Source organism: Tiliqua scincoides, chromosome 1, assembly GCF_035046505.1.
Source record: "Tiliqua scincoides isolate rTilSci1 chromosome 1, rTilSci1.hap2, whole genome shotgun sequence".
Lineage (NCBI taxonomy): Eukaryota > Metazoa > Chordata > Lepidosauria > Squamata > Scincidae > Tiliqua > Tiliqua scincoides.
In genome coordinates this window covers 96,420,783-96,443,112 of record NC_089821.1, presented here as the reverse complement: position 1 = coordinate 96,443,112, position 22,330 = coordinate 96,420,783, and the positions used below count along the sequence as shown (strand labels likewise).

The 22,330-nt window shown below is 42.7% G+C and overlaps 1 protein-coding gene across 7 annotated transcripts in view; it reads right to left on the bottom strand.

Moving 5' to 3' along the window:
• The window catches only part of GALNT13 (polypeptide N-acetylgalactosaminyltransferase 13), a 226,074-nt gene that overhangs the window by 111,188 nt on the left and 92,556 nt on the right, over nt 1–22,330 (bottom strand). For all 7 annotated transcript variants that reach the window (XM_066633827.1, XM_066633844.1, XM_066633854.1 and 4 more), the window contains one exon: nt 5,006–5,172. In XM_066633827.1, coding sequence (XP_066489924.1) covers nt 5,006–5,172 — 167 coding nt within the window. The remainder of the gene's footprint in view (nt 1–5,005; nt 5,173–22,330) is intronic.

The window sequence follows — 22,330 nt, the reverse complement described above, 5'->3', positions numbered from 1 at the left end:
CTCCCACCTGCGGCAATACACATCACTTATCATGCCTTGCAAAGCCTACAATGGCCAAGTCATTAATCGGCTGTAGCAGGCTCTTCACAGAGCTGACTGACTTTCCAAGCAAGAAAATAATGCTCCTTGAGATGTATAAAAAGAGATGTAACCAGTGTGACTTGCTGCCCAACGCACTTCCATTCGGAAGGCAGTACATTAGGATGGAGCAGAAGAAAACAGGATTACAGGTTGAGCCTCATTAACAACTAATTTTGCATCCGCGGATTTGACTCAACACAGATGGCCATCCACATTGAGCTGCTAAAAAACGTCCCTTTAAATGTTTTTCAGCAAGAAATACATGTGTTATGGGGGGGAAGCACGGGAAGCTGGTGGGCAGTCTTCAGGCGCTCTGGGAAGCTATTTCTGGATCGGGCTGCCCCCCTTCCATTGAGGAAGCTACCCAACTGAAGCACCTTGCCACACATCCACCATGGTTCCTAAAGCCCCACGGTCCCCTTTCCCCCCTTGCTGCTGCTGCTGCTGCTGCTGCCACTCTTTGCCCCTCATGGGTCTGCCACCTCTTCACACACTGGTCTCAGCTTGAAGGGAAGTTTAAACAGATATCCCTGGGGCACTTCTGTGAAGCAACTGGCTACTCGCTTGCTTTTGGGTTCACTCACATTCCCTTAAGAACATTTAAACAAGGGGTCTTTGCATGGTTCCAGTTCCTCTTCACCCACAAGATGAAGTCAGCCAACCACACAGCTTCCCTTGACCCCCAACACACAAGGAAACAGAAGCCAAAACTTTCCTCTGGTTTCAATGTTTTTAAGGGGATGGGAGCGAGCCCCAAAGCAAGCAAGCAGCTGAGGGGACTGGCTGATCCCAACCAGTCACTTCACAGAAGCGCTGCTAGGGATGTCTCTTTGAGCCAAGACTGGCTTGTGAGGAGTGCAGAGTGGTGGCAGTAGCATTTAAAGGGACGTTTTTACAGCAGATTTCTGCCACTGCTAGAAAAACGTCATTTCTGATTTGACTAAACACAAATTTTTTTAATCAGCAGAGAAACGAAACCCCTGCTCATAATGAGGTTTGGCCTGTACAAGGATTGTGGTGAAAGCTCAAGTATTGAAAGGTATAGTAATATTAAAAATATTCCTACACCACCATTCTAGATGAAGGGCTGTAGTTAAGCAGCAGGGCACAGACTTTGCTTACAAAATGTCCCAGATTTAATCCCCAGCATCTCTAGGGAGAACTGGAAAAGATCCCAGACACTCCCAGAACTGAGCTCTATGGACCAATAGTTTGATTAAGCCATTTCTGCCCAACAATGCATATATACAACAGGGATCAAAAGTGTACATGTGTGGGCTGGACGGAAATGGGTTAAGGTAGCAACATATGTTCATAAAACACCTAAAGCATCTTAAATGCCAAATTAAAAAAAAATGCTGTTTTAGGAGCAACACAGTTGAAAGAGACAAAGAGACACTAACAGTGAGGAGCAGCATGGCCAATGTAAGTTACTGTATTTTCAAATGCATTTTAACTTTATTGTTATCATCATCATCATCACTATGCAACGTTCTAATAAAAGTTTCAGTATGCACTAAAGAGCAGAAATGATGCGGACAAACAAATTTCCCAGATAAGGAGATTTGACACCTACTGAAAAGGTCTTGTCCTCAATGGCCATCCACCCTACTGCTTATGGAAGAGGGACACAGACCAAGGCTCAGGTAACTCATGTAAGTAGGTGGGCTCATATTGGCAGTAGACAATTATATATCCTGGTTCCAAGGCATTTAAAACTTGAAAAGGACAAAAACAATACTGTAAACTGAGCAGAGAAACAAACTAGACACCAAATGAAATAGTAATATAGGTGGCAGTGGCATCGCTAGGTCAGTTTACATCCAGGGTCCATAAATTTTTGTCACCCCTGCTGACAAAATTCATTTGTCTGCAGGTAAGGTCTTCTGCCAGGTTGATGCCAGTCAGAATGGGAGTCCAAGTCTATCTGGCAGGTAGATCTGCGCTCCAAGTCCAGATAGGAGCCCAGGTCTACCTACCTAGGGCTCCAGAGGGCAGTTGGAATGGGAGCCCAGGTCTACCCAGATAGTATTTCTGGGCTCCAAGTCCGGACAGGAGGCCAAGTCTACCCGCGTGGAAGAGGTGGCTCCAGAGGGCAGTCAGAATGAGAGTCCAGGTATACCTGGCAGGTAGATCTGGGCTCCAAGTTCATATGGGAGCCCAGGTCTACCGGCCCAGCAAAATTTGGTCACACAGGCCAAAGTTCAATCAGGAGCTCAAGTCTATCTGACTGGTTGACCTGGGATCTGGAGTTTTGTGCTCATGTCCAACTAAATACAAACATTAGATCCAACCCTGGTGTCACTGCCCTGGGTGCCACCTTGCTAAAACCTTATTGGTTCCATGCTGTGACATAACATGCCATTGGCTCTTTGAACAATCAGTCTCATTGGTCTGTTCTGAGTTAAGGAAATTATACTTTATTTTACATAAGAGTTGCACTTTGTTTTCTGTTTTTTTGTCATACCTTTTGATAGAATGGATATATTTCACTCCAGTTTGTTTCACTGCATTCTGCTGCTTTACGCCAATAAAAGTTTTTGACTTGATTTGATTTGCATTCTGCTGTAAATTACACATTGAATGGTATAGCATGATAGTATTTTTCCTATTTTAGGAATTTTTATCATCGCAATTCTAGCGATTTTGGTTATTAGCAGTGTCACCACCCTATGGGTGGCACCAGGGGTAGATTGCCCCCTGCCCCCCTGCTAGCTATACCACTGACAGGTGGAACCTCAGATCTACCTGCTGGGTAGACCTGGGCTCCCATTCCAACTGGCACCTGATTTCACTCCCCATCCTGGCAGGCACCCTTACCTGCTGACAAATTAATGTTGTCATATGGGAGGTGACAAAAGTTTATGGGCCCTGGGTGTCAAATGACCTAGCTACACCACTGCCACCTGTATTACTATCTCCTTTGGCATCCAGTTTGTTTCTCTGCTCAATTCACAGTATAATTTCTGTGTTTTTCAAGTTTTAAATGCCTGGGAACCAGGATATATGATTGTATACTGCCAATATGAGCCCACCTATTTACAGGAGTTACAGCAGCCTTGCTCTGGGGTTCTGTTCTGGAACACTCAGTTGGTACCAGGGTCATCCTTTAAATGCCTCGTTACAAAGTATAGACCAGGGTCGCCAAACACATTTCATACCGAGGGCCAAGTTAGCATTCATGGTGCCTGCTGAGGGCTGGAAGTGACATCATTAAGCACGTAATGGTCAGAAATAAGTACTTTGTTATCACACAGAAACTCATTAGCTGCAAATAACACAAGAGAAAATGTTCAAATCCTGTTCATATTTTCAAGATGTGGATCAAATCAGTGGATGCCAACCCACCTGTATAAAGGAGTCAACTGCTCCAAGTTCCAGTTCCAACTGCTCTCAGGTTGCCATACACACTTTCCTGGAAGTACGTCCGATTGCATTTAATGAGTCTTACTTCTGAATAAACATGTAAAGGAATGTGCTATTACAATGTAATCCTATGCATGTCTACTCAAAGTAAGTCCCATTTTGTTCAATGAGACTCAGTCCCAGGTAAGTGTGTATCGAACTGCAGCCTGTGTTTTGTCTGACTAAACTTTTCAAATGCTCTTCAAAGCAATGTCAGCTGCTGCTCTGAGGTCATTTTTTTGATAAAAAGTGGCATACAGATTAAAATAAATAAAATATTGTTTGGAGCAGTAGAACCTAATAAGGAATCCTAAATACAAGTTCCACAAAATTTCTTCTTAAAGTCAAAGATTAACCTCTGCCTAACAGCCTCCCCAGTAACTGAACAAATATCCCCCAACAGATCTAAAATGCCAGAGTGGGCAAGAACTGAGCAAGCAGCTGGTAGGCCTCCCTTCTTTAAGAATTTTGTCCACCTCTTCAGAAAACAGAAAAGTATTCATAAAAACTGGCAAGTGGAAATTTGAGAAGAGGAAACTTTCATTACGTAGCAAAAACTGCAGTTAAAGGGAAGTCAAGTTGGAGTTAATCCAATTGATTTTATCTGGCAAGTGTTTTGCAAATTGGTCACAGTGGGCTGCCAAGGGCTCCTCTATCTTGCCCCAGGGGGTCAACATTTCAACAAGACCCTCATCACTTGGAGCAGATCTGCTGGATGACACAGGAAAGATGCAGTGATGACGGCAAGTATGGCAATACCTTGAGTTTCATCGCCTTGACTTTCGCCGCTTTCTTCTTTTGTCTTTACTGAGCAGCTGGAAGTGGCCATTGGTTAAAGTGGCCATATGTTGTTTACATCGCCAAGCACCCAGAAGCAGCCTCCACAAAGCTCAATTTGGGAGGCAAAGACTCCTGCAAGTGGCACAGGGACTCCGCAAGCCTGGCGGGTGACTCCACCATTCCCCATCTGGCATGCAGTAAACTGGGCTTTGCCTCATAAGAACATAAGAACAGCCCCACTGGATCAGGCCATAGGCCCATCTAGTCCAGCTTCCTATATCTCACAGCGGCCTCCCAAGCCAAGCTCCATGTGGGCTGCTTCCCGGTCCTCAACAAAATTAAATGACATCTGGCCCCTTTAGACAATGTCTGGCCCCTTTAAACAAAAAGGTTCATCCATTTTTAAACGTTCAGCATTGGTCTGGTCCTGAACCAGACAAAAGTGGTTCTTTTGGTGTGCCTGCAGACCCTTCCTGCCATCACCATCTTCATGGAAGGGGCTCTAAAATTAGGTGTAGCCTGTGTTCAGTGTTTAAATACACATTTTCATTCATTGTTGTTCTAACTGTTGTCCATTTAGTTGCCCCAAGCTCCCTAGGCATAAAAACAGCAAAGATTTTCAAAGCAGTGCCAAGGAAGTTTCCTTTAAAAACCACCACATTTTTTTCCCTATCATCTTGCCACAATGTTACTCTGAAACTAGTAGTTCTTTTGTAACCTTGTTCCTACTCATTCATACCTCTTTCACTGGCGTCATCTACCAAGATGATCTCAGAAAGGAGATAGTGCGGTGACCGATTTATAACGCTGTAAATAGTTCGAAGTAAAGTGCTCCAGGCTTCATTATGAAATACTATGACCACACTTGTGTTTGGTAGTTCATCAGGGTAGACTTTTGTCTTGCATCTGTCAAAGAGAAAAAAGGAAGCTAATATATTCCAAAATTCATTCTGTGGCACTAAATAATGGCATACAAGTTAATCAGGTTCTAGGAGCCAGGCCCCAAGGTTGCTGCACTGAAAGGAGAATGAGAGTGGAATATTAATCTCCCCAAACATGCCAGAGAGATTCACGGGGATAACAAATGGTGCTATGCTGTGGCTAACAGGGATATTAGTATTAAGTCTCATGAAATGCACCCCTTTAACATATTTTACTGCTCGCAGACACAGAATATAATAAGAATCAATATCTTACAAGTGAAAAAAACCCAACAAACCTAGTATTGAAAAATCTGCACAGGCAGGGAAACAACAGAATAAATTGAGATGTATGTTTCCTGTGGGAAGATATTTCTCATTCACACTGCATGTCTGCATGTACTAACACATTTTTAAAATGCTGTAATGTTACCTTCCTACCTCATACTGAAGGCTAGATTAAATATCCTAGAAGTTTGATTGATGCAGTTGTGAACCACACCCAGTATCTGGAATGACAGACAGCTTTCCCCTCCTCTCACGATGCTGGATATTGCAGATAGTTGAGTTTTTCCCACTGAATTTAACAGGAGGCTTTGAGAACTGAGCTAGCTCCCATCCCTGTATTTATATAGCCCTCCCCTGATACGAAATGCCTCATATGTAGTTGCTGGCTTATGTTCATTCTAGTGTAGCAGCTGCAATTTGGATCAGGACTGCAATATGAAGATAGGGGATATTTAACTCTTTACTCCATGTTGTTTTCCTACTAAATATCAACTTTGTGAAACAGTTATTTGTACCATTGTAACAAATGGCATTTTTAACAATAAAATATTTACTTTGTATATGCTCTTATCCACAGGAAAAGGACACTGAGATAAAGGGTTAAACATATCCTCCCTCCGCAGTATGGTCCCAGTCCAAATCATGAGCCCATGGAGCTGGGCTCATCTAAGCCTTTAACACTAACGCTAAATCTAAGCCTTTAACACGGACACATTGGGAATGCAATCCTAACCATAGGTAAGGCTGGCACAAGTCCCCTTGACAACTCATGAGCCAGGTGGGCCAGTGCAAGTACATATGCCAGCCTCCCTGTGCCAGATCCAGTGGTGGAGGGGATAAGTAAGTGCCTGCCTTTGGAGGCCAGTGTGGGGGGCTCGGAGACAGTTGAGAAAGGGACAATGGGCAGACTGGGCATGGGAGGGGGGTGGAACTGGTCTGGGCAACTTAGGTTGTACCCTAATCCCACTCCTGGCCAGCCCAGCATGACACCAGACTGCTCGGATTTGCACAATTTCACTGGCGCAGGTCCAAGTAGCCCCATCAGGATGGCTGATGTGCAACATGGGGCAAGGGGATAAATATTCCCTTACTCCAAGTTGCCCACAGCCACCTCCTAACCTGTGCTGGATATAGCACAGGCCACTTGGCCTGCCTGGTCAAGCAACGGTTAGGGCTGGGCTATTACTGATATGTGCTGGTCAGCCCTAAATGTGGTAGAGCTGGGCATTTAAGAACAAGATAAAAAGTGAATGTTAGGAACCAGTTATCCTATACATAGATTACACAATAAATCATGATTCTGGCATGACAATAAAAAGTCACATCCTAACGTTTTAAACAACAGTGTAGTGATTTGAATTAGTTGAAGGGAAGTAAGCAACAAAGGAAACAGTGCCCCCCAACAAAAAAGGATGCAAGACAGAGTAATAACAGAAATTGAGCCCCCATACAAGGCACCACAAGGAACACAAGGCGTACAAGTTTTCTGTCCAGAACAGTTATGTCCTCCGATAGATATCAACAATGCTATCAGGGCTGCAAAAATCCCAAGCACCTAAAACATCCTTATGCTGGTGGCTACATTTCCAAAATTCTTTTTGAATCCTCTGTGGGGCCAGCACCTAGGAACCTGATGCAATTGTCTAGGATTTTGAAGTTATTACATGCTTGATTTTATTTGATTTATAAACATACAGAAATTAAAACACCTGTATACCTTATATTACTTAAAATATCAGTAACATTTACTTTCCTTATTCAGAGATGTGCCATATTAAAAGAAAGATATCCACTATTACACTACAAAGAGCAGTAAACCAACATACAGAATTACTATTCTTGCCTTCTTAAGAACACTACAATCCATTTGGATTGTGAGCAATATCCTGGGATGGTAATGCTATCCTATGGAAATCATATATTTGTCAAGTGTAGATTTATGAATACACATGAAGTAACTACAGCTGTTTAAATGTAAGGAAAACATATTTTCCTAGATCAATACATGAAAACCGAGCGCACTACGTACCTATTTACTATTGTTCCCTTTGGCTATGTACAAACTATGTGACCATAAACTGTTCCATTGTAGTTTTATCGCTTTCAGAATTGTATTGATGTTTTCAGCAATGTAAGTGTAGATAATAGATCACATGAACAGAAGCAAACCAGTCTGAGAGATGAGAAACTTCACTGACTACAGGCAATTTATGCTGTTCCAGTGATCATTTAGGACTAAAACACAGTAGTAGATCAAGCAACTTGTTGAATTGTAACCAAACAATTTAGCTCTACTATGTATTGCTCCACATTAAAAAAAAGTTAATCCAACAATTATCAGTATGGCCCAAACTAAAAGGCCTAAAGTACTCATTCTTTGGAAGTCATTTGTACATTACAACTACCCAAATCTGCTATTCCCTCAGGGCACAATCCTAACCAGGTCTACTCAGAAGTGAGTCCTATTTTGTTCAATGGGGTTTACTCTCAAGAAAGTGTGGTTAGGATTGCAGCCTCAGTGATAGATTTAATGAACTTTACAAAACAGGGGCTAATCCCCAGGATTCAGAACTGATGAAAATTCTTATTGCTTTCTTAGTACAAAGGGAATAGGGACACCTTTTTTTCCTGTACAGGAAAACTAATTTGGTTTGGTGCAGACCTAATACTGCCAGTCAGTAGTTAAATTATGAGATCAGGAGTAGCACAATCCCTTCTTTCTCTCTTCTCTTACTGGGTTTAATTATGCTTTAAGAGTTTATTACTCCATGGATGATGACCAGATACACAAGGATTTGCAAACTAGTTTCAGTAGCATTCACCATGGTTAACAGAATTTGCATAGTTGAGGGAATCAATTACAGGTGTGTGCCGCTTAACAATGGGGTTACATTCTAGCCACCCCATTGTTAACAGATGTTGTTAAATAAAAAATGTATAAAAACTTGTCTTGTTGGTGCTGGTGGTGTCCTCAGGAGGCTCCAGAGGCCTCAAGATCATGGGTGGGCCTCCATAGACCTCAGAATGGTCTGCAGGTGCATCCCAAAGGTACTTCTGGTGTTTAGAAGTAAACAGGAGGTAGTTTCCAAAAACTGGAAGTAGCTTCCTGAAGCTTCTGTGGATCATTCTGAGGCCCATGGAGACCAAGCACAACCTGGAAGAGGTCTCTGGGGTTTCCTAAGGACACCACCAGTATTGCGGTAAGGTTTTCAGCTACTGTACAGTAAAAAAGCAACGAACCGTTGCATATGTGGTCTGCCATTGGTTGGAACACTGCTAAACAACACACATGTGTAGTCAAATACACAGTAGAGTTGCATTTTTGTAAAACTGTTAGTACAACAACAGACTTACAAGCAGTACTATATTATGACCTTACTGTATGATAAATTGCTTGCTGTGTTATACCAGCAGAACAGAAGCAGGAAGTTGTTCATATCAGACAAGGGTACAGTTAACAAACTATAACCAAGAAAAACAGGTTGTACCTCTGTTTAGTGTTGGAGGACGCCATTTACAGCCACTGTTACTCATATATACTGATCTAGCTCAGTGTTTCTCCACCAGTGGTACTCGTACCACCAGTGGTAACTGAGATGGTGTCTGATGGTACACTCAGGACCCCCAGTCCCGCACTGCCTAGCAGCAAGACCAGCAATGCAACATGACAAGCAGCAGTAGGAGGCTCCACTCAGTGGCATGTGTTTTTCTCACACTCAAAAAAGCCCTCCCATCCACCCAGAGCCTCTTACTGGTGTTTGTTGCATCACGTCTGGCCTCCCAATCCGGATGTAACTGGTGATGATGTCAACACCAGTTACTTCCAGAGGAACCTCTAATAGGTCAACCATGTGAAGTGGTGCAGAGGGGAACAAACATTGAGAAACACTGATCTAGCTCATCTCATACAACTTCACTTCTTCAGTAAGTAGCAATTCAGATGTAACCATGGTTCAGGACAAGAGGGAAAAGAAGTAACAAAATGTAAAAGAAGTGTGAAGAGGAAAAAAAAAAAAAAGCAAGCCCATTGCTCATTTCCAGTCTCCAAGGGCCCAATCCTATCCAATTTTCTAGTGCTGGTGCAATTGTGCCAATGGGGTGTACACTGCATCCTGTGGTGGAGGGGCAGTCACTGGGGCCTTCTCAAGGTATGGGAACATGTGTTCCCTTACTATGGGGCTACATTGGGGCTACACAGGAGCTGGAAAGATGGATAGAATTGGGCCCTCAATCATTATTAAGAGATTACCAGTAGAACATCTATGTTGAGCCATAGTTAGGGTTAGAGCATAATCATATTATAGTAATGATCCTCCACATTTTTCTGCTTTGGGAACACATATCATATCATACCAGTATAGAGTATAGGTGCACTGCAACCAATTGACAAAATGTACTGGGAATATTTATTGCACCAAAGCCCTACTGAAAAGGTGGGGGGGCGGTGGCACTACTACTTCATACAAAGAAGGCCTGTGTTGAGGTTTCCAGAGGACAGTATTTTAATATCAGAAATTCCCATCTACACAATTCCTGCTAAAGAGAATGTAGAAAAAAATAAATGATGCCTTTACAATATAAAATTATAAAATCTGAGACAAACAAAATTGTCGTTGCCTTACAAACTTAGAAATTTGATTCTTTATGGATCTCTGTGACACACCTCGGTGTATGCGATGCACACAACATGAGTTTCCTAAGGAAATACAATTCCTACCAAAATAAATCACTGCAATAAATCACTATGGGAAGATAGAAGTCTCTTTAGACCTAAATGTCAAAGCAGTGTGCCAAAACCCACAAGAACCCAGAGATCCCCAAGGGAATTGAGCTAAAAGGTCAGGTGTTTTAAAAATAAAGTGAAGAGAGAGAGGCTTAATCAAGACAGGTTAAAGGTAAAAATGCAGAGATGTCTGACTGCCCTGGAGGAAATACCTGCTCCTGCACCTCCTCCTCCTCCTCCTAACATCATCAACAACAAAAACCAGATTTGGAATTTGCATGCTAGAATTTCAAAACTGCATTGTTGACAAAGTAAGCTTGGTGTCTGTCTTATGAAAAAAGTAGAAAAGGTAGATAATTATTTTCTACGTTCTTCCCTTCTATCAATTCTCATAACAATTCTACCATGAAAGTACTTCCATACTATTTCAGAAAAGGTTGGCATCTATCGAACAAAGGTAATAATTCAAAACAATAACATTTTGTCAGCGGTTTGCTAGGATTGTTACTATTGTTGCCTTGATTGGAAGGACTGCTAAGTCTTAACGTATTATTTCAGTTGGACTTTTTGTTTCTTAGGACTGATTAATTATATTAGTTCGTAGGAAACAGACTTGAACAAACAAAAGTTTTGTTGTACAATGGGCATGTGTGCATGCACATGCAGGGGACTACAAAAGGAATGGGAGTCTGCAAAAATTGCTCTTCTTCACTTGTGTGATGCAACTCCTTCCATCTGAGTAAGACATTCTTAGAAAATTATTTCTGCAATATTCAAATTATTTACAAACCCCATTTCATTCTCCAGAGACAAATATAGATAAAACATTGAAAAAGAAAATGGTCCCTCCACTTAGGAGATGGCATCCTAATTACCAAGTACATTTATACATAGGAATAATAAACAGTACTAATATGGTTACCTATTACAAATTTCCAATACATACTTGCTAGCTTGGAAAATCCAAAAGGATAGACATTTTAGACCATTGTGTCCACTGTTGATACAGTTGGGTGGAGTTGAAAACCTGTTCCAGGCAAAGGTAGGTTTTTAAGTCAGAGCATTGGGGCAGGTTTAACTCCACCACAACAGCACCCCTGGCAACCACACACTTTCATGGGGGAATGTAAAGGTGTTCCCTCAGAGAACCCATTGAAAGACTAGCAAATTTGCCATTTTACCAGTGGCATTTAAAAGCCTGGCATATATGCTGCCAGGGAACCTAGGGATGGAAATCTGATGCTTTGTGCCCCTTTCTCCAGGATGCTTGCAATTCACAGGAATTTCCTCATAAGAACAGCCCTACTGGATCAGGTCATAGGTTCATCTAATCCAGCTTCCTGTATCTCACAGTGGCCCGCCAAATGCCCAAGGGAGCACACAAGACAACAAGAGACCGGCATCCTGGTGTCCTCCCCTGCATCTGGTAATGTGACATAGCCCATTTCTAAAATCAAGAGGTTGTACATACACATTATAGCTTGTAGCCCGTGATGGACTTTTCCTCCAGAAATTTGTTCAATTTCCTTTTAAAGGTATCTAGGCCAGATGCCTTCATACGCTTATCAACGGATGGACATCAGGGGTTGTTGGGCACCGGCACAGGGCCCACAAGTTACTAAGGACCCATGTTAGTGACCCTGGTAGTGTGCAGGAAGTGGCAGTGCAAGTCACCCAAGTGAGCCACTCACACCTTCATGGCTTTCTCCTTTTCTCCCCATCTATAATTAGGCTTCTCAGAGGAAGAGTAGGACAACAGAGGCAGCTGCTACCTCCTTGGGCTGAGAAGGGGAGTAAGTGAAGAGAGACTGAGCTCCTTTACCTTCCCAGCAGCTTGGATGAGTAAAGAAGTGTTTCTGGTCACTCCATCCTGAGTACCACCAGGGCAATATGAGGGAATTGGTTTGATTTGCCTCCTTTTTAGATAGCCAGAAAGGTAAAAAGGGGATAGATTGCTCATTGGATTGAAAGAGAGAAGTGCCCACACTAGTACTTCCTCCTTCCTCAACTGCAGGGGTCAAGGGACCTCTTCCTATGGTCCCCAACATTATTCACAGGGATTATGGAAGGTTGAGAGCTTACCAGAGCTGGAGGAGTTCCTACCCACTACTTATTATGTGTTAGGCCAAGGTTAGACAGGAAACAGCAAAACTGTGGATCAGAAGTGCATGGGAGGGGGTAGTTTGGTACATGCACATGCTACATATGTGCATGGGACCCCAATTTTTTCTTGCCCAAGGGTCCCAGTGCAGTCTGCCATTGGTCCCAATTCTCAAAAAAAAAATATATAGTTCAACTGACAAATCAAATGTGAGTTGCACACCTTTCCAAATATTACAACTTGCTATGAGGTTTTACCCTTAGTTGGCTTTATGTTGCACCTAGAACCAGGGATGTGCTAAACTTATCTTTACTAAACTATTTTATTTTATCAGCTTACTATGTAATCAATTAAAATGATTTCAGCTATGTGAAGTGATACAAAGGATGCAGAATTTTCAAAAACTTAGCTCTGGGGTGAATTTTCAGGTTCCGCCCCAAAAGGAAACATCTGAACATTTTCAAGGAAAGCCAAAAGAGTTTCTATATGACAAATGAAACTCATCATCATTAACCTTTATTAGGCATAAACATAAATACAAGTAAGCAAACAAAGAACAGAAATGGCCTGCCCCTGACAAGGGGGTTTCCACAGCTGTTGATCCCTGCTGTTGATCAGTGTTATTTTCTTCAATTATCATAGAAAGTTCAGGGTTATCCGACAAAACAATCACATTGGACCTTAATGATTATAACAGTTGGTTCCAACTGGGGTTGAGGCCCCTCCACAGAGGACAGTCCCTTATTCTTTAGGGTCTCCTTTGACAGATTGTAAACAGAAGAACTGGAAGCAGGCAGGTGAACATTAGCAGTAGATGACTGTTTGATACCTTTAGGGAAGAAAACCAATGATACCGGTCATGTGGTCATAGTGTCATGTTCTTCAGGAGAGAGGGAACCAAAAGAAGACAGAAGTTTAGCATCCATCTCATCTTCTGTCAGGCCAGGTTTAAAGTCAGTCTTATCAAGTTCATCATTAGAAATGGGGGGGGGGTGACTTAATCTGAGTAGCAGGAGGGTTTAAGAGTTTTGCATTAGTCAGCTCCATTTGCAAAGATGGATCTAATAGTGCAGATTGATCTAATAGACTTCATAGGGCTCCAGATTTCTCATTTGAAGTCTACATCAGATCATCTGTTATCTCCTTATGGTTGGCAACCTTCAGTCTCGAAAGACTATGGTATAAGCCAGGGGTGCTCAATAGGTGGATCGCGATCTACCAGTACATCATGAGGCAAAATGAGTAGATTGCGGAGTGCCGACCCCCCCTTCAGGTGCCTCTGGGAGGAAACGCCGGGAGTAAGGCCCACTGTACTCAATGGGGCTTACTCCCAGGTAAGTGTGGCTAGGATTGCAGCCTCACAGCCTAATCCTAGGCATGTCTACTCAGGAGTAAGTCCTGTTATACTCAGTGGGGCTCAAGGTACACCAACATACATTGTACACATAAATGTTATATGTTATGATGGCGCGAACATTGTAAAAAAAACTCTGGTAGATCTCTGGGCCTTGCTGGGTTTCAAAGTAGCTCTTGAGCCAAAAAAGTGTGAGCACCCCTGGTATAAGCCTACAGCACCCAGTATTCCCATGCAGTCTCCCATCCAATTACTAACCAGGTCTGACCCTGCTTAGCTTCCGAGATCGGCCCTTTTCTTTTCTCTTGAAATTTGGAAGAGCAAGCTTCTATAATGAGGAATCATAGAAGTGTCGTTGTAGCCTGATCCCAAAGCCAATTAACTCAGGAGCCTGCGCAAAAAGCGATCTTGGAACACTATTCTTTTGAAAATAAAGGAGAAAACGGTCCTGGTTTCCCTCACTGGGCAGCCTTTCCAGCTTTTGGAGATCTATCACTGAAGGAGCCTTCCTGAGGAGAAATGCCAGATGTTGTCTAGCCCTCCATTTGGTGGACCAATCAATGTGTCTCCCCATAAAGGGGGAAATATTGATGGCTAGGCTTTTTGTATCATAAATGAGAGCAACAGAATCTAACCCAGAAGTTGTCTGTAAGATATTACCATCTGGCTGCACATCGGGAGTAACCCTTCTGTTTGTAGATCCATTCTCCCTATCAGATGCCAAAGGTTTCAACAAGTTGTCTGGCTGAATGTTTTTATCCTTCTCCTGGAGCAAGTCTGTAATACACTCAAACTGAGTAGTTATTACTTGAAGTATCTCAGCCACAAGGAATGTCTGATGTATTAAAAAATCAGTGTCCTTATTTTCGCTGGGTTTATTAACGCTTTTCGAGCTTGATAAGCCACTAGCCACCTGGGTAACCTTAGGAGAAGTTTGCCTTAAAGAGCCCCACAAGTCTCTGTGAGAACAGCCTCCAGGTGGTCAAAGCTGTTCTGCTTTTTTAATGACGACTTCGTTGGTGAAAAAAAATCATCAAGCTTGGATTGCTTGCTTGCTGGAAATAACTTTTCACCCTCCTCACCCTCCTGAGGATAAGTCCTTTTCCGTCCCATGGCACTTCTATCTCTTTATTTTCAGTTGGAATAACTTACAATTGATTGTTTCTCGCGTGCCGCAGAGTCTTCAGATGAAGATTGTACACAAACTCTTATCACTATTTTCCTGTGTCGAGGTCATTTCAGTTTTTTCTGTTCCTCTGTGCTAATTAGACAGCACCTGGCAGCAGATGAAAGAAACTTCTGCTCTTGTTAAAGAGGAAAATAATATTTAAAAGGCCTTATTGCTCTCAGAGCTCCTCACGCACCCTCATGCCTGGGCTGCTGCCTAAACAGAAGTCCGACAAATGAAACTTTGGGGGGGGGGCTACATATCCCTTGTGAAATGCACATACCATGAAACTTGAAATGAATTTCAAGATATCTTCCCAAGGCAAAACATCTGATAACTTTTGATAAGACAAGGGAAATTTCACAAGGGCGATTATGTACGTCCAGCAAAATCACTGGCACAGGTCTATGTAGACCCATTCAGACAAGGGAAGCATACTCTCCAGCAATGAAAAAAATGTTCCCTTACCCAGAGTAGACCTCTGGGACTGCCCTACCTGTAGGATTCAGCGCATAATCCGGGGGCACAACTGCATCAGTGGTGGTGGTGGGGGCTATGATAGAGCTATGAGATCTTCTGATCATGATATTCAATACATGAAGTTGTATTAGTATACAAACAAGTGAAGAGTGATTCTCTTGAGGTACATGATGTTCAACATCAAGCTTGCACAGGGGTGTCTCTCTCTCATATTATATATACACAATAATATATAGAATATACAATAATACAACAACTGCCAACACAACAGTCCTTACATCCAAATAGTTTGGGGAGGAAAAAACAACAGCTGCCACTGCCAAACTACATGATTGCAAGTGAGCTTGAAAAGCCTGTCAGAACATGAACATTCAATCATGAACATTCATGATTTCAGTTTGTTCGATTGCACCTTTTCTCCCCTTTTACACTCACATGCAATATTCAAGACCCACAGGGAACAGTCATACCTAAGGTATGACAGCATTCTAGAAAAAAACCATGTCAAGCAGGCAAGAAGAGTTAACAACGTTCATTATATAATAGGCTGTTTCAATACTGTAGTCATGACATTTTAACATATAGAGTAATCAACATTTCATGCGATACTCAAATTGCAACAATTTGTATTTTAAGCAATAATTTGTGCCAATGAAAGGTAAATATAAAATAATCTAGTTTCTTCCCATTTACCAAGAAGTGACACTTAAAACAATTCAGTCAACATGCCTTGTTGAGTATTACTGAACCAAAATACGCTGGAGCCAATCAATTTTTCTATCTAGCAGATGATAGATGGGGAAATGTATCATGAAAATGGCTCTCTCATGTTCTATTATGCAGTATAAATAGGTTTGCAGTTTGCAAGAACAAAGAGACTTCACTCACACCTTCAGCTGTCACTGTTCATAACAATGACATACTCCGAATGTGGGTTTGAATATCAAACTTCCCTTAGGGATTCTGAACTCTAAATACAGCATTAATTTTTCAGGAGTTGCTTGATGCAAGAATTTCATTTACTTAAAAGCTCAAAAAGCTTTCCTGCCAGAGTGAGAATAAAGTAACAGATGAAGGAATATTTCAGATCTAAACCACAAAAAGCAGTTTTTAAAGGCTAATCTTCCTCTCTGTTTCTGAAGTGGATCATTTTCAAGTTCTTTCTGCCAGTGACACTTGCCATATCTGAACTCTGACATGAATTTCAGGGGTTCAAAATGCCCTCCTCAATGAAGAAAAAAGTATTAGGAGCCTCTAAATTCTAAACCTACTTCGGTTATCAGAGTTGGAGAAGAATGTCTGGTTTATTCTTCCATTCCCTCTCAAATCCCTTACTTTCCCTTTAAAGGGAAACTTACCTGGCTGGACAGGAAGCAGTTGCAGAAATATCCAGCAGCAGAAAGATCATTCATTCCCCTCTGTGGTACGTGGAACACTGCAGAAGCAGTAGTAGACCAGGAGTCAAGGGCCGGGTGGCCTTTGGGAAATGTAGTTACGGTAGTGATACATCCCTCTTTCCTATGTGTGTTCCAATTTTTGCTGCTGCCACCAGCCCATTTAGAGAAGTGTAATATAAGGAAAAAGGAGGAGGGGATTTTGGACTGGAGGTGGTGGAAAGGGACTAGGGGCCCACATGGCTTAGTGCAAGTCTGAATTTGCATTTGGCAATATAGCATGTAATAAAAAGGTAAGGGAGACTTTGGGCGTAATCCTGAAGCGCCCTTGCACCAGCTCAGGAGGGTCACAAATGTGCCATAAAGCATGTTTGTGTCTCCTCAGGAGTAAGCCACATTGGTGCACGAAGGTGCGTCACCACACAAAGGCTGAATCCAGCCTCTGTGGCAGCTTACTCGGTGAGCCTTGCATCAGCCCAGCTGGGCCAACGCAAAGCTCTGGGATGGGCGGCAGGGAGGTGTTTCTGGGCAGAGGAGGGGGGCAGTGGGTGGTCCCATGGGCAGGTGGATGGGGAGCAGGAGGCGGGGCTGGGTTCCAGGAGTTATGCTGGATCCCAACCTCTGTTCTCGGGGAGATCGAAGTGGCTTCAAGCCCTTGGACTTGTACCACCTTGGGAGGTGGTGCAAGTCCAAGGAGATCTATTGGGGCAAAGGCGCCTTACCTGGAGGTAAGGGGAAACGTTTCCCCTTGCCTCTGGCTGAGCCACCTTGGGCCCCTAACCTGTACAGGATACAGTGCAAGCCTCTTGGCTTGCCTGCTCCAGTGCAGGGTAGGATTGCACACTGTGGCTACTAGAATTGAATGGATTGCATTGAAATTATATTCAGGTTTCATTCAGGGAAGATTTAAAAGAAGAAGAAGCCTGATCAGAAAGAACTCTTTAGTGGAAATCTACTTGGTTAGCATTTATTTTTGTACGCAACATGCTTGATCATAGATGCTCCTTAATATTCTAATCATATTCAGTAGCACTGTTAGGAGCATTTAGCTTGGGGCAAAATACTATGCCATTCTACATAAAGCCAAAGCAGGGTGATACACTTCCATGCCACATGCATTTCTTTATCTAGCTAGCTAGCTCAGAGTTTACTAATAGATCTAAGGCAGCCTTCAGTGTTGTGCTTCACAAAACAGGTAACAGATGTGTTGGTCTCAGAGTTCCTCCCTAAATTGGATTTCTGTCAAGAGAGCAAAGGCAACAATCAAACAAAAAATCTGTGACAAGCGGCATTTTCAATCTGTGAGGAAAGGAAATTGTTGCTTCCTCACTTGGCCATATGCTTTCATTCAAAGTTCTTATCAATTGTCTTCACAGCGTTATTTTGCAAAGTAATCTATCTTTAATATATCAGAAAGAGTCTTATCACTAACCTTGGAAGGAATACACTAATGGTGGAAGAAATGCATCTTTTGGGGAAACCTGCCTGACTAGGGATATGGGGCAAAGTCAATTATCTATACATAACACTGTTTGAATTGATACTACACTTCTGTCTGAAAAACTCAACAAAAGCATCCATTATGTTGATTCATTTGAGAAATGAAAAGTATTGTTAGATGCAGACAGCTGGTATTGTGTGGCTAAGAGACTGAGCTGCAGAATCAGGACTTTCTTTCCTAGTTCAAACCCTCACGTCTGCCATGAACTCAGAAGACAGCCAAACCCTTCCTGCTCAGCCTGGGTCACTTGGTGAAGCATTAGTTGAAAAAGGACAGTTGGAAAAAACACTGAGGGCAAAATTCTACCCAATTTTTCAGTGCCGCTGCAGCTGTGCCAATGGGGCATGCACTGCATCTTATGGTTGGGAGTCATGCACAGAGACCTCCTCAAGGTATGGGAACATTTGTTCCCTTACCCTGGGGCTGCATTACAGCTGCACCGGTGCTGGCAAGTTGGATAGGATTGGGCCCTGACAGTGGAGGACACTTCGGATTCAGGGGGGGGGGGGGGAGGTCCCTAAATAGACAGGAATTCATTTTCACTTATTGAACCCTAGGAAGAAGTCTCTGTAGAGACAACCTCACAGAAGTAACTGTGAAGTGATGAGAAAAGGGATTCCAAGCATTTGAAAGAGTTAGCATCTTCTGCATTATTTTTCCCCCTGAACAAACCCAACAACCCCTGCTGCTGCTGAGAACAAAATAGGACAAAGGCAGAAAAAAGGTTTCAAAAAATGAAAAAAGGAAACCACGGATTACCAGTACGTGCATTTGTGTTGGTTGCACAGATTCTAAAGAACAAGGAATCATAGAGCTATTTCCTTTGCATGGGTGTATGAGACCTTATGGCATGGCTGACTCCACATGGGTTGTCAGAGCTCAAGGAGAGAGGTCTGCATGCTTGAAGGATCAGCAAGAGAAGAGGGACGAAGGAAGCCAGGTAGGGACACACCACCATAGGTCAAAGAGGGACAAAGGTCAGGGACAGGTAGTCTGGATAGTGTACTACCCTGTGTGTCCTGTACATGGCACTGCACCTATTTTCCAATATGAGGTTCCTTCAGTCCTGCTGAAGAAGTTTATACCTGTCCTGATTCTCAGAAAGAATATACAGCAACAACACTTGCTAGCCTGTGAAACAGAAAAATGTTACATTTTGATAAACTGAAGGGCCTGAGATCTGGCTGCGTGGTAGAGCTGCCACCTACAAAGCCTGAAGAACAGCTGGGAACACACTTTGAAATAACCAGAAGTATCCTAGAGCAGCAGAAAATAATGACAAGATTAGTCATCCCAGCTGGTGAAAGAGGAGAAAGTTGACCAGCTTCAGTGAGAGCTAAGGACTACCGTCAGCTACTGGGGGGGGGGGGGTGAATGCAGCCAGAAAGGAATCAGACTGCAAAGGACTCCATCTGGAATGAGGCATTCTTGGAAGACAGAACTTGTACAGGTGGAGCCTATTTATAAGCATGAGTTCTGATTCATGACCCGTTTTTAAGAAAAAACGGTTTGTGCTAAATTCCATAGAGTTATACAAATATGCTGCAGCCTGACACTTGGAGCTGGAAGGAAACTAAGGCAGCTGTTATCAATCCTCTCCCCTCTGCTCCTTCGCCTCCCCCTCCTCCGCTCTGTACTCGGCCCTCCCAGTTGCCAGCTGTCTCCACTTCTTTCACAGGTGGGATGCTGAGCTTTTAAGAGTCAGTCCTATGCATTTCTACTCAGAAGTAAGCCCCATTGTAGTCAACGGGCCTTATTCCCAGGAAAGTGTGGATCAGCTTGTAGCCTGAGAGCCCAGTCCTATGCTTGCCTATTCAGAAGTAAGTCCCATTCTAGTCAATGGGGCTTCCTCCCAGGAAAGTGGGGATCAGATTGTAGCCTAAATCTCATGCTTTGGCTTGCTGGGAAGACTTGCTTGCTGGGCTGTTTTGCCTCCGTAAGCTGGAGCACAGAGAGCCTGCACCATCTCAGTCTGAAGGGGTGGGTGGGAAACACTCCCTGGGTTTTTTAAAGCAATCCTCTCTGTTGCTACTGCACCTGCCCCTGTGTATATGTGTATGTGAGTGAGCAAGAGAGAGAGAGAGCTCCACCTTGCTGCACATGTTCTGGCTACAGAGGTTTTCCACCCCCCCTTCCCCTCTTCAGCCTCAGTTGGCTCAGGGGCTCCAGGAGCCTTACTGTTCCTTTGCAAGGGGAACCTCTTCCATGGCTCCAGGGCTATTTCCCTGTCTGTGCAAGGCAGAGACTTTTTGCAGTGTTTTGGGCTGCCTGGAAACTGAGCAAGATGCCAGCGCAGGGCAAAGGTGTGTGCGACTTTCAGTTCCCCCCACCCCATTCTTATACAGACAAATCCAAAGATAAAAAAATCCATGGATAAATAGGTTGCACCTGTAATTGCAAAAATTCCTATGAGAATTTAGTAAAGCCTTCCTATGTAAATAACCTAGAACCTAAGTTGGAGGAGCAATCCAGTGACAAAAAAGTTAGTACATAAATACTGGTGGTATTATTATTATTAAAGCCTTTCTCTAAGGAATTTATAATTGGGGGGGGTGTAATTCCTACTGGATCTACTTCACACATTATACTTGTCGAACACTGAATTCAATCTCTTAAAACAGTTTGATTATAATCTCAACCCTCAGGGAAAGGAGAAAAATTTATTTATTATAACTTTATTTATTTATTTATTATAACTTATAAAATTATAACTTATAAAATTTATTTATTATAACTTAAATATATTAACGTTATTAATAGGTAAATCAGAGGTTCCCAAGTTTCTTTGCATCAGGACCCCTTTTTAGGTATGACAACCTATGGGGATCCCCCAAAGACCTAGGGCCAGAAGTGATGTCGTTAAGCAGGAAGTGATGTCATTAAGCAAGTGGCATCACTGTGCTGTCAGGGCCATAAGCAATAATATTAAACGGGAAGTCATTGTTTTTAATATATCACACTTTTTGAAAGTGACATGCCCACTTGAAGATGTGCCCGCTCTGATGAGCCCAGGGCAAGGCTCGTTCCCCCCTCAGCCAGAAGCATTAAAGAAGTGGCCCTTTAATCGAGAAGTCTCTTCTCTAGCCAGAAATTCCCACTCTTTGCAAAGAGGCCTCAGCAGACACAGGGAGGACAGTATCTTTCGTAAAAGTAGTAAAGTTAGGAAAATTTCTTATTCAATAACCACAAAATAAAATCTTGTGATTTACTTTATCAATATTTTGAGAATGTGAGAAGGGAAAGAAACACACTTTTGACTGAGAGGTCGTGCCACACTTACCCATAAATTCAACTCAAACCATTTGCTAATCCACTGTCACAGGCAAAGCAGGGTCACATAATTTGGCAATAAGAGTACTTACCTTCCATGGTTGCTATAGAGATTGCATCAATATAGTATATGTGAAGAGCCTCACAAATTCTCTCTCTATATTTTTAACACTATGCACTCAAGCAGAAACAGTTGTCAAACATCATGCAGTATAAACTAATGATATTTAACCGATTAAAATTATTTTTTATTATAAAGCATCTTTCAATGTCCAAGGCATTATACTATCCATGATCCGAATTCAAAGGGCTTTGCAGCAGGCTCATGTACATGGCAGGGTCTAGTAGTAGTAGTAGTAGTAGTAGTAGTAGTAGTAGTAGTAGTAGTAGTAGCAGCAGCAGCAGCAGCAGCAGTAACTTTGTCATTGTGCTACAGCGCAACGAAATTTATGCACCTTTGAGATACAAGCATAAATATATACTACAATTCCAACAATCACACTCTACACACTCACCCACACATCCTATACAACATCCATCATAATATAAAAACAGTATAACAGACCATAATGCCCAGGAGCATGGTAACAACTATATTGCCTTATTCAATGTAATTATGGCTGTGGGATAAAAACTGTTCAGGAATCGTGTGGTGCGTGCTCGAAAAGTTCTGTATTGTCTACCCGAAGGGAACAGTTCAAAGAACTTATGAGCCGGATGGAAGGGGTCTATCAGAATACTATGTGACTTCTGCAGACAGCAAGATGTACAGATGTCCTCCAAAGCTGGTAGATGAAGGTTGATGATGTGCTGCGCGATCTTAATTCTCTGCAGAGCTTTTTTGACCCCTGCAGAGCAATTTCCG